This window comes from Pyxicephalus adspersus, chromosome 3 (assembly GCF_032062135.1).
Source record: "Pyxicephalus adspersus chromosome 3, UCB_Pads_2.0, whole genome shotgun sequence".
Lineage (NCBI taxonomy): Eukaryota > Metazoa > Chordata > Amphibia > Anura > Pyxicephalidae > Pyxicephalus > Pyxicephalus adspersus.
This window is the reverse complement of record NC_092860.1, coordinates 122,195,214-122,208,723: the sequence shown is the minus strand read 5'-3', so window position 1 is coordinate 122,208,723 and position 13,510 is coordinate 122,195,214. Positions and strand designations below refer to the sequence as shown.

Genomic DNA, 13,510 nt, shown 5'->3' with positions numbered 1-13,510 from the left:
TTCTATGTACATTCACAGTGCAGACATCTGCCTGATTATGCTTAGAATGTTGTAGACTTGTGGTTTTAGGATAGGAGAGTCATAAAAATGAGTAATGATGAACTGTGACTAATCAATTTGCAAATCAACAAATCAATTTCTATATGTTTACAGTATAAATGCATTCAGATATGTCCAGTCTGCAGAGATAGATACAGTTTATAAATAATAAATGTCTGGTTTCTTAAATTGACAGATTTGTCAATTGCCTTTCAGTGCAAACACCAAAATGGCATACAGAGTGAAGTTTTTATAATTACCCTTCAAAGTTCACTTTTCATCTTTGTAGTGCTATCAGAGCAATAAAAGATAACTGTAATTGGTTATTACTTGTACCTATCTGGTGTGCGTACATCCTCACATTATTTTAATAACCAGTTTGTGTCACGTGTTTCTACCATCCATGCTTCTTTAGCCTTATCAAAACACTGAAGTAAATATCTAGAATGTATGACTAGTTAGTGTAGTTGGCTCCATCTGTGACTGTTAAAGGTGCCATATGGCCCAGATCAATTAGCATTTAACAGAAGGATACCATGATTTGTGTTGGAGAACCACAATACTTTCCTAGATCAATAAAATTGTGCCAATAAAAAAATCAAGTTAGAGACCTAGTATCCTATACTGGGGACCACCATTGGTGCATGTTAGTAATTAAGGTAATTACTTACATTGTCATAGAAACAGAATCTGCTGTATTAGCATAATTACATATTCCTCATGTTCAGAATAAATCAATCCTTTATCATTACTTGGGTAATCACCATGTATTAGTTGAGATGTGCTAAGAGAGATTGCATGGCAAGCAACCAAGAGTAACAGTAGATAATTAATCAGTGCCATTCTATTCCAGGGCAATGCATTTTCCTGCTTGATTAACAAATTTTTTTTTTTTTTACAAATGAAGCATCTTTTGGCATCTGTAACCACCTTCTTATGAAAGTCACTTGGTATTTAAAAAAAAACTTATAATCAAATGATGTCTGAACTGGGTCCCATTATTTATTTTCTGTTTTGCTAGCTGTGCTTTACACATGTATATTAGGTTATTCTACAGCATTATTAGTTTGCAACACCTTAATGTGGGACAAAAATATGTAACATATACAGTTGTTACATAAGCTAAGGTCAAAGGAGAATGTCCAGACTGGTTTGAGCTGATAGAAAGGCAACAGTAAGTCAAATAACAGCTCATTACATAGTGTAGAAAAAAAGGCACCAAAATTACTGTTTTTTATATACCACATCCAGAAAACTAATAAAAGAAGGAGAATACATTTTCATCAGTAAAGCTGGTTAATCCAGCAAACCTGTAATGGATTTCTTCAAAGTAATTTGCACTTTGCTAACAAATGTTTTGAATCCTGGACCAGGTCCAATCCAGGTTTGCTCAATAACCAAGCTTCACTAATGATAGTTTATCCTCTCTAGCCTTGGGGAGCTTTAATAAATCAGGCCCCATGTGTTAATTCCTAATGGAACCAGAATGGTCCAGGAACCACAAACACGTCACAAATGAGCGCGTGCACTCCAAGCTGCTCATTACAACCAAGGGCAATGTGGAAGTACATCTCTGAATGCACATGTCAAACCTTGAAGCAGATGGGCTACAGCAGCAGGAGACCACACTGGGTGCCACTGCTGTCAGTTAGGAACAGGCACCCGAGGCTATAAATCATACAAGCCAACCAAAATTGGACAAGAGAAGATTGGAAGAAATGTTGCCTGGTCTGATGAGTCTCAATTTGTGCAGCAACATTCGGAGAGTAGGGTCAGAATTTGACATTAGAAACAGCTAAGGCTGATGATGTAATGGTGCTAGGGATAATCTCTTGGCACACTTTGCGTCCCTTAGTACCATTTAAATTCTGTTTAAATGCTACCAACCTTAATATTGCGAGTAACCATGTCCATGCCTTATGACCACAGTCTTCTCATTAGTCTCATTAGTCATTAGTCTGCTGGAAATGACAATTTCCAGCAGACTAATGCACCATGTCTCAAAGTTCAGATCATCTCAAACTGTTTTTTTGAATGTGAGTTCTCTGTACTCAAACAGCCTCTGTGATCCCCAGATTTTAATCCATTAGAGGATATTTTGGATGTGATGGAATGGGAAATTCACATCATGACTTTGTACTTGCAATTCTGCAACAACAGTGTGATGCCATCATGTCAATATGGACCAAAACCCATGGGGAATGTTTACAGCACCTTGATATATCTATGTCATGAAAAATTACAGCAGTTCTGAAGGCAAAAGGAGTCCAACGGAATAGCGTCTTTGTCCCAGAAAATGGACGCCATGACTTTTTTTAGCCGATTTCTGGGTTCGGAACTTCTTCCGCCCCGGGGACCCGCTGTGGCGCCATTCCTTTGACTGTTCCTTGGTTTCAGGATCATGGATGTAGAGCCAGGTTTCATCCTCAGTCACTAACCTAGCCAAAAAGTCCTGTGCAGTTTCAAAATGGGCCAAAACGGCTTTGGATGCTTCAACTCGTTCCTTCTTCTGATCACTGTTCAAATATTTCGGCACCCATTTCCCTGAAAGCTTGCACATGTCTAGAATAGTGGTGATAACAAACCCAACACGCTCCCGTGAGATGTCAAGTATCTGGGCTTTCTTTTTTGCGGATATTCGCTGGTCCTCAATAATCAGCTCATGGACGGCATCGCAGGTTTCCGGGTCAGTTGAGGTTAGGGGGCGCCCACTGCGGGGCTCATCCTTAACGGTGAAATGCCCACTCCTGAAACGAGATATCCAGGTTTTGACAGTGCTGTAGGAAGGAACCTTCTCCCCTAGTGTTTGTGCCATCTCAGTGTGAATGTCTTTTGCTGACTTTCCATGAAGAAACGAAATCTTCATGATGGCCCGTAGCTCAAACAACGTGAAACTTGCTTATGCCTCTGCCATCACAGCTTCTCACTAAAAAAAAAAAAAAGTTTTAAGAATTGCAAAGACCTGATATTTGCAGTTACATACTAAGATATTAGGTTGTCATATGCCCCCACACTCATTATTCTATTTCATCTGGAAGGGTTGCAAATCCAGGAACTTCTCAGCACCCCCTCATATATGGCTTTAGCCAGTTGACAAGCAATAATGCACCTATTAGGACTTTGATACTGCTCAAGTATTGACATACAAATGTTGCCAGTATTGTTTTAAAAATAAATTTTTTATAATCAGTATATTTTGTATTTTGTATATTGTACAGAATGAAGTTTTGTAATACAATAGTGAAGATTAAGATATCCTTTTGTTTGCACTAACTGGCTACATTTATAGCAGTACTGAACTTGAATGTTGAGCCATATAGGAATCCCTGCTGTCTTTTAGGGTGCTCTATTGAGTTGTGAATACTGTACTTGTGATTACACAGCACTAGATTCCAGGTGTGTCTGCAAGGAATGGACTCAAAGGCTGATTCATGTATCTTTATTATCATTTCATAACACAGGTAACATGGGAAAAGTCATATCAATGCTTTGATTAGAGCAGCTGTGTTTTATAATGTCATTATATCCTGTATTGAAGGGTTTTTTTTATGAGTACATGGCAGAGTTTTGTATATATCTCTTTATTGTACCACAAAGTATATGACAATGTTTTTTCAAGTATATGACCTTTATTTTTCATATATTACTTACAGCACCATGGAAGATAATGGCACTAATAAATAATATAATCACTCTATATTTACTTAAAGTAAACGCTTTTTTTACACTATAGAGAACAATTACTAATAGGAGATCTTGAAGAAAAAATGTAATAAATCAAAGTGTGCTTGAGTGCACATTTTGGAAATCTGAGAAACTGCAATCATCTTTATAAATCGGTATAAATGGTAATAGTCTCATGAATGAACTGTGATTTAAAGTTGAATAAAGTTTACAATAAGCAAGTATTTTTCTAATTCAAAAAGCATTTATGATTATTCTTACTTGAATCTTAGTATGATTTGTGTATTTCTTCCAAATCTCTACAGTAATCAGACATTACCCTCTTCCTCAATGAAGGAGCTTTTCAATAATAAAGACCAGTCACTTCTGCTCTGTCCAAGTTTTTTTTCTTGTTCAAGTTTTTTATGTGGAAGCAGTTGTCTCCCTGCAGATGTCTGCCATGCCCCCAATAAGTCAGACCTACAACTCAAAATGAAACAATACAGGCAAAACAATACATAAGGAGGACAAATCTTGCAAGGAGTACAAGAAAAAGTTCATCCTGACCCAACTTGTCTGCCATGGAGGAAGAGTTAATTGGAGGGACGTAGAAAATCAATGGAGTGACAGACAATTATTGTGACACAGTTATGAGAATGACATTGTGCAGTATTGACTTTGTAGGCAGTGAAATGGTATGGTTCCCTAGAGCTATGGATCCAAACATATCTGTCTTATCAGAAAAAGAGGTTTTTAATGATAAGAGTAACGAGTTAATAAATGTGTCAAGTGACTGGTCCGTAGCATAATCCACGCACTTTTTTTTTCGAGGTGGATGAAGCATGTGTGGACCAGTCCTCCATTCTTAACCACTTGTCATGCTATGTCATTTTGCTGCAATTATCTAGAAATAGTGGGGGTTATATTCAGAGTTACATTGGATACATGACATGCTGAATAACTGCAGAAGATTTGCAGTAACTTGAGATGTAAAGTGTTTACATCTCAGGAGACTAAAACTAGATCTAATATAATAATATATTATTAATAATAGTCCCCTTACCCTCCTGTGTCATGTTTTTGAAGTTTTGTACTTTTACTCAAGTTTGCAGTATATACCGGCACTAAAAACACATTGACGCTTTATAAAGCACAATATTAACTAGACAGTTAATTAGATGTATTAGTGGAAACTGGTGTCCTGACCCCACTTCAATTGTATTTCAGGAGACTCCATCATTACCATATGTGGGATGAAATCTTGTTATTCCAACCTATCACCAGTCATACTATACTTCCTGCATCATGTAAAGAACAAAGAAAAGTCCCATAACAGCAGCACCTCTGGGATAATATTGGGTCTTTATTGTCCAATTGGATTATTCATCCAGATTGGTCTGCAAACAGATAACAGATAACACGAAAACCAGGTTTGACAAAAACCCAGGGTGATTGGTGGATTAAATCTAAGCTATTATTGATTACTACGGGATTTTATAATACACAGCAATTATACATTTTTATTACGCATAAATAATTCAATTTAACAAACTGTCTAGTATGCACATAAAACATGCAGACAGGGCCGGCTTTCTGTATAGCAGGCAAAGGGTTTAAAAGCCTCCCACACAATATATTGCTAACCTTTCTGTGTGTAATGAAAGGTGCCAGACCACCACCCCCAACCTTGACTCTCAGATCAATTCGACTTATTATTGGTGTTGTTCTTACACCGTTGGTATGGGGAATTGTGAACAGTGTGCATACTTATCCCCTACTTTGTATCTGTACACCTAGAACCAGCTTGTAAATATCTGCTAGAAGAATATGGCAATAGTTTGATCCTCTCTGTTACACAATGGTTGTAGTTGATTGACCTGGGTGGTAAAGGAAAAAAAGTGCTATAATGCAGGCTGAGACAATTGCATACTACTTCTGATACTACTTTGTAAAATCTTCCAGGGTACATCCATGATGATTGTATCAAACCTCTGTATTGTTGTCTATTCACATATTATAGTTGTGCTGCAATTTATACTATTCCACATTATCTACAGCCCTGGATCTCATGGTTGTTCTGTGCTGTGCTGCCTCGTGCAGTCAAATATTTTTAAACATATCGTGAAAGTACAGAGTTTGAAATTGTCCTGTAATCCTTTATTTTTCATCAGCTTTTGTCAACCTTTTTATCCGTGAGGATTTTCCAAAGTAATGCCTAGGTCAAAGGGATGTCACGGATAAAGGGGAGGGGAGGAAAACAGAATGATAAATACAAGGGACTAGGCCTTCAAAGGCTAGGGAGAAGGAAACGGTCACCCTAACCTAGCCCTGACTCCATGACAGTATGAATATCCCCTGAAGGTGGGAATATTCATACACTGTAACCTAGGCCCTGGTAGCCCTGAATTGTCCTAGGAATAGTGACTGGGCTTGAGACTACTGGTTCCTTCTCTGATGAAAGAACCAGCGTCCCCCTGAGGCCTAGTAACAACAAAAGAACAACAAAACACCAAAAGTAGTTCAACTCATCTTAATTAGCAAAAGGAGGAGCAGGAACCCTGAAGAGGACAACACACCAGCTCTTCACATCCCAGAAGTGAATATCAACCTCATAGCATGAATTGTGAGGCCAGACTAAATGGAGGAGCAGTAATGACCACCAGCTGCAGCTGATAGAAGGCGTGTGGTCATTACAAACAACAACACGGAAACAAGTAAAAACAAAGAGACTGTCAGATAACCTTGCGTGTAGCTTGTCTCACAGATCTTCTAACCTTAGTCACGGAAGGGACCGTAACAAGGGAACTTACTAAAACAAGTCAATTTGAAAAATAAAACTGAAATTGGTAGTCAGTTGAAAAAATGCCCCCCTAAGATGATGGCTAGAATAACACCTTTAGACCTAAAAACATCACTAGAGTCATTCAGATGGCCCTATCGTGTGGTGTTCACTTCAAAGCTATACAGACATCATCAAATGGGAGATCAATAAACCATATTTTGAGGAACCCCCAGCAACCCCTAAAGGAACCCTGGTTTAGAATAGCTGCAGGTGGAGCAATTCATCCTCACAGTTACACAATATAAATATTCACTGCTAGGAGAAATGAGTAGGGTAAGCTAATATGCTGAAAGTTCTTCAGTTGTAAACTGTGATTATTTCTCCAGAGTGTACTTAATACAAAAGTCAGTAAGAGCTTTTTGTTAAGCTAATTTACTGCTTGATAAGAATATGCAAATATCTGAAAGTTTATAGCTTAGCCACGGTTGCACTTTAAAATGTTGTTAGTGTGGAAAGTTGAGTCAAGTACATGGAATACAATGTCCAGCAGTGAACTGTAGTATCTGTTTAGCATACTTTATCCCTGTGTCAAGGAATGCAGAGTTTATAGGTCCTCAGGCCACCCCAGATGTAAAAGTAACGTTGTCAACATGATTTCTAAAGTGGGCTTTTGTTTTTGTTTTTGATTTTTTTTTTTTGGGTCCATATGTGCTTTTGCCAACATGTTGAAAATACAGGGGAAAGTATTTGTGACCTACCCCAATCCAACCTGAACATTTTCTCCAGCCAACAACAGTCTGCTTCTTCACCTTCTACATTTGCATGTTAAATTGGTAAATCCTAGATATTCCTTCCTCACTGTCTGTCCTCCTCCTAGTCTTATATCTTCACCAGTGTATTTCATTGCATTTACATTATTTTTTTCATAGTATGCTGTTATGCTGAATGTTGAAACAAGTTCTCCTTAAATCTAGCTTTTTTACATGAGCAATTGGAATTTTATCCTCTAGCGGTATTAGATGCGGGTCACTACAAATCTGCCATGTTACATCTGAGTAAAGTCTTTATTAAAGCGTGAATAATCATGATGTTTTCCTCATATGCTGTACTTCCTAGTTATACACAGTATATTAATGTGGTACTGTTTTAGCTGCCATACCCTTGTTTCATTTTCCCCAGCCTCATACACAGTATATAGCTGATCTTTACCATATATTTGATAAAGATCCCATTTTGTACTCAGTTATTGTTCCATAGCCTCTAAATGATTAATTATCTCTGGAGATGTGCTTATGAGTGCTGAAATTGTACTTGCATTTGCAGAGCAGAGCTGGCATAGAAAAGCTTCTAAATAAGCAACTGCATTTCCTTTCTGCATAAATGATCATTAGATTTCTCTTCTTAATATATTTTTAACCAGTTGATGTTTTCATAGTTGGAATTGCATGGAAATTTTGTAAATACAACTGAACTTCAGCCTTATATTCAGCCTTGTACAGATGTAAATGTTCCTTACCTGTCCTGAATTGTTAAAACTATGTTAGATTTATGTCTCTGAAATCAATATTTTTGAGATTGTTTTCAACAACACTAAAGTGAATGAGCACTGTACAAATACTGTTCAGTTCTATGAATGGGGAAGGATGCAGAGGAGCATCTTTTAGCTGAATCTTTCACCATAAGAAACTAGTTTTTCACGCAAGATGATTTTTTATAACTCCTCTCTTCACCCTCTTTTTGACAGTTCCATGGTGCAATCAGGCAGGTTAGATTGCTTATTGCAGAAGGGACATCATCTGTCCCTTTTTGCACAAAAAACTATTACACAAATAATGTGTCTAATCAAAAGAGAGAAGAGAACAGGAAAACCAAGGAGGCAATTGAACAACGAGGGCAACTGAGAGCTAACAGTAAAAATATGCTGGTAGGGGGCCATGATCTGGTAACAACGAAATATATAAGGAACAATACAAAGTGCTTGACATACTATAAGAGGTAAGCAGAACTTTTGTTTTGCTATAAACTTCCGCTTTTACTTTGTGTAGGCAGTTTATAGTGCAGAGCTCATGGAGCAGAAAATTATACCTACAACTGCCACAGTACCTGAACCTTGTATTCAACAAACAGTTCCCTACATTTAGAAAGAAGTACTAACTCATGTGTAATGTACAGTATAATAAACAGCTATTGGTGTAAAGTATGGGTTTTATTATCATTATGGTGCTATGGTTAAAGTTGAACTCTAGGCAAACAGTAAACAGGCTGGAAGCATGGAGACCTGAATAATCCTTATTTTAACACAGTTAGTTCACCAACCTTCCTATACCTGTAACTGGACAGTGAAAGATTGGGGTAATCCTTCTGGAAGTCCTTCTTTTGTGTTGTCAACACTTTAGAATGCAGTAGACCTGATTCCCAGAACTACCAACTAACAAAAAGCTTAAATCAAGCAAATTTAAAGCTAGTTGCATTTAAAATATATGTGATGCTTTTATTAAATACAATATTGTATACATTGGTGTATAATTGAAATCTGTCTTGAGTTTAGGGTTGTCGTATACAAGGCTGTTTCATTTACCTAGCTCTTTATAAACTCATGAATATTTTTACTTTTGGCATTATAAGAAGTTGTATACCATTCTTATTCCAGGTTCCTTGCTAGTAGCATGGGAACAAGGGCATTTTCCCATGATAGTATTTTCATTCCTGATGAACAAGCTGAAGATGACCAGGAAGCCCAAGCCTCATCCCAAGATGGTGTTGTAGGAAAAGTTAAATCTCTACAGGTAAAAGCATATTCTATATTAGTTTTCAACTGTATTTGATGCCAAAACTTTGTTTTTAATGTTGGATTGTTGATGTTGAGAAAATAAAACTTTTGTCAGGTTTGTTTTTAAGTCTAGAATCTTGCTATAGGTAAAGGTTTCGATGAACATTGTTTTTGGAATTAAATGTGAACAGGTACTTTTCCATCATCAAATAATGATTTATTTAAAACTTGGCCAACAAGGTTATCTGAAGTAATTCCTGGTTGTCATGAGTTTAAAAGCTGGGTGGATTTGTTCATTTAAAATGTACATATGTTGTTAGACAGTGAATATTCTTACACATAACGATGTATTTGCAGCAGTCAGGCAGATGGTATTCCCACAATGTCCTCATGATCATTTCTATACTCAGCAGTGGTCTTTTGAGCTATGTGACGTGTATGTCATTGTCATATGTAAAGAATTATGAATGGCAGGTTCAAATCTCAGCCTGCATGGAGTTTGCAGGTTCTCTCCATGTTTGCATGGATTTCCTCCAGGTACTCCGGTTTCCTCCCAGATTCCAAGAACATGCAGTTAAGTTAATTGACTTCCCCTCAAAAGTTGACCTTAGATTGTAATAATGACATATAGCTATGGTAGGGACATTAGATTGTGAGCCCATTTAAGGGACAGCTAGTGACATGACTATGGAGTTTGGAAAGCGCTGCATAATACGTAGGCGCTATACAAATACTGTGTAATAGTAATATTAATAATAATAGCTTTTCTCTAGCATTGGTACATTCCTTTGGTGAGGACTGCCCCACAATCACCCTTTTTTCCATTTCTCCTCACTCCTGGTTATGTTTCTATGAGAGAATGCAAAGGGAAATCGAGCAATTAAGACACAAAGAGAAAATTTGAAAAAAATATTTTTTAAAAGTGGATTTTAATTGAATTCTGAAATGCCAGAAAGATGCTTGGCTACACTTTATGAGCAGAATTATGTGAATTGCAGCAGGTATTCATACAGATAATACAGATAATTAGGTTATGCTATTAGACTGCTGCTTACAATCTCATTGGAAACACAAAGTCAGGTTTGATTGCCACTTGTTAGGAACACTGATTGATTGCATTGTTTTACAGCTAATTATCCAAATTCAAATATAACAAGTGGTAGTGATTGACATTAGGTATAGTTTAAAAATTAATTGTGGTAGGCTAAAGGCTGAATTGAGCAATATCATAGCAGTCTGAGTCACATGCGGTTTGAAAATAACTGTCTAGGGACAATATAAACAGTTTTGTTTTGAATCCATTTAAAATAAATTATTACTATCTGGAGAGATGTACTATTTAATTACTACATAAAATGTTTCTTTTTTTATGTATTTCAGCAACAACTGGGAAAAAACATTCGATTTGGGCAACCCCCACCCACCAAGAAAATGCAAGATTCTAGAGCAGAGATAGAGAAAATGGAAGAAACACACATCAGCCCCATAGAGGCTTCAGTAGAACGTGACCCAGGTCTAATAGCTGATGGAAACAGGGTAAGACTGACATATGAGAGGAAGTACAACTTGTCTGCTTCGTGTTGTCTCTTGCCATATCTTTGGCCCTAAACAAGAATGCTGCAGTGACTTAAGAGGTTTCTAACCTTTACTGTCATTTGGAAATCTGGGTAAAAACAGACAGATTGGAAGCCCAGTTTGGGAAATGCTGTGTAATATAAGGTAAAAAGAGATATAGACAATGCAATCTTTACATTGGTATGAGCCATATCATGGCAGCTCTCAAGGGAACACCAGTGGCTTTTTTGATATACATTGTGGCTTATAAATACATTTTTGGAGTTCATTTAGAAGAATGATTCAGTTTGAAGCACTATATTTTGTAGTAATGGTGCATGAAATATTGACAACTGACACATTATATTTCATAGAATATTCTGAATACTAAATCTCATGAATATATGATTCTACAATCTGCGTCACATATTGTGACATCCAATTTCAAACTAAAGGAACAGACCATCTGGATTAAAGTTGGAAGTAATAATGAAAGAATCTTCTGGCATATGTCAGCACTCTGGATTTTATTAATACACCTTGCCTGCTGGTAATGCTGGCAATTGATAGGATTTACTTTCTACTTATGGAGCTGTAATAATATAGTTGTGTTTGCTATGATATTACACGTATGTTTCTGGCTGGTGGGAAGCCACAATTAACATTTATATATATAGCATAGTGATAGGGAGATGAACTTGTCATTCTGCTGCTTTCAATATCCACTCACAAGCTGGGGAGAGATACAAAAGCTGTAGGCCCTTACTTTTCTGTTCTGATGGACCATGGAGATTTGAAAGAAAAACATTCTTTCTTTATTACCTATTATCAGTATATATGAAATGAACTATTCTCGGACTTCTCATATTACTATATCCTACAGTTATTACATTGAAGATTGTACTGTATCATATATCTATGTCATTTTTTATTATTATTTATTAAATATATAATATATTTATAGTGATGATGGCTGTTTTTTTTCAATAGGTGAGATCACTGAGCTCATACAGCCCACGAAATGCTCCTGACCCCGATCATAAACCTGAAGAAAAGGTAAATATAATTTATTCACTGGTGATTATAATTTACTGATGTTTTAAAGCTTACTCAAAACTATTCAACTTATACACAGCAAAGAATTTTCAAAGCAATGTGTGTTAACAGAAGGGAGTACAGTAAAAATCATCTCTTGTAGTTCGAAAAAGTTTAGCCAGAGCAAAGAGTTACTCAGTCTGTATGTAAATTTTATCTTGTGCATTAAAAATCAGCAATATTTTTGGGACCATTTGATTTACATCCAATTTTCCATTCATTTTCGGAGGGTACCTGGTAATATTAACCATTCTCCAATATTGGGTGCTCCTTTAAAGGATAGGAGGATTTTCAGCATCGTAATGAGGTATATACAGATTTAAATTCACAAAAGGTTTGTTGCTTTTATATCTGGGCTAGAGCAGAAGTGAATATTACACAACAATTTTAATATATTTAAATAAATTAAAAATTTTAAATTAAATTAAAAATGGAGTGGTATACCTTAAAACCCCTAAAATAAAATTTAGTGAACCAAGCTGAAGATAAATTGTGTGCAATATTCTATTTTTTAACAATAGCCAAATCAAGCCATGGCTGATGGTTTATTACTAAACACTTTGACTATCAGGACCCTTACTAGGTCTGCCACCTTGTCAGTATTTTATTAGCTTGGCTATTTCATACATTCACAGTTGAGGGTTGATATCCTATCAATTTTCCAACTATCAGGACTGCAAGACTGATCCTAAAAGACCAAGATGAAAAGCTTGAATCCAATGAGTACTTAAAGAATAAATACAAACCTTTGTAAATGTCCATATAGTACAGTTAATTTGTTTCACTCTTTTCATTGTGACTCAGATACATTTTTTTTACTTGTTTGCCTTTAAACAAATCAGTGAAACAATTACCCATATGGTCTTGTCTGTTGTGTTTTTAACATAATTGTAAATCGAAGAAATTTGTTTTTTTGCCTGTAAAAATCCTTTTCAGTGGACTTGTTAAAGCTATGTACACACAACCAACGGTTCTCGCCTGATAATTGGCTCAGGACTGATATTGGGCGAGAATCTGGGGTGTGTACAGCGCCAGTTGTCCATCGTCCAAACGACCGTCCTGGCGGATCTGTTGACAATGGACAACTAGCGATCCTAATGCAAGGGAGTGGGGAAAGCTCGCAACAGTGTGCCGCTCCGTCGTTCTCGCCCTCCCCTCTGCATAGAGTAGAACGGTGCTGTATGTACAGCACCCATTCATGCATCCTGAAGTGCTAGTCGTTGGAAAGGATCGTGAAAGATACTTTCCAACGACTATTATTGCACGTGTGTATGCGGCTTTAGACTCACTTTGAGATCTTATGCTTTTATAATTGGGATTGGTTCAGTTTTTGAATGTTAGCCATTTATTCTACTCTATAATATTTAACAATATACATCAGAGGGAAGGGGAGCAAAGCTACTACATTGCTTAGGACACCATTTTGTCCTAATCCATTTCTGGCACCATGCATTCCTTATTTTGGAGGCATAAGCAGATTGTCTGGGAAAAGGTGTCTCATCTCCCATTTACATTTATCTACAATTATCAAAATTATATAAATGTTAGCAGTTTGATATTAAAGGAATACTGTACATTACTCCTACAAAATAGCATTTTGTATGTTT

The 13,510-nt window shown here is 36.6% G+C and overlaps 1 protein-coding gene across 2 annotated transcripts in view; it reads left to right on the top strand.

Annotated features, from left to right (window-relative positions):
- The window catches only part of CRACD (capping protein inhibiting regulator of actin dynamics), an 80,411-nt gene that overhangs the window by 49,599 nt on the left and 17,302 nt on the right, over nt 1-13,510 (top strand). For both annotated transcript variants that reach the window (XM_072406206.1, XM_072406205.1), the window contains exons 4-6: nt 9,135-9,270; nt 10,635-10,790; nt 11,799-11,864. In XM_072406206.1, coding sequence (XP_072262307.1) covers nt 9,151-9,270; nt 10,635-10,790; nt 11,799-11,864 — 342 coding nt within the window. In that variant the 5' untranslated portion in view covers nt 9,135-9,150. The remainder of the gene's footprint in view (nt 1-9,134; nt 9,271-10,634; nt 10,791-11,798; nt 11,865-13,510) is intronic.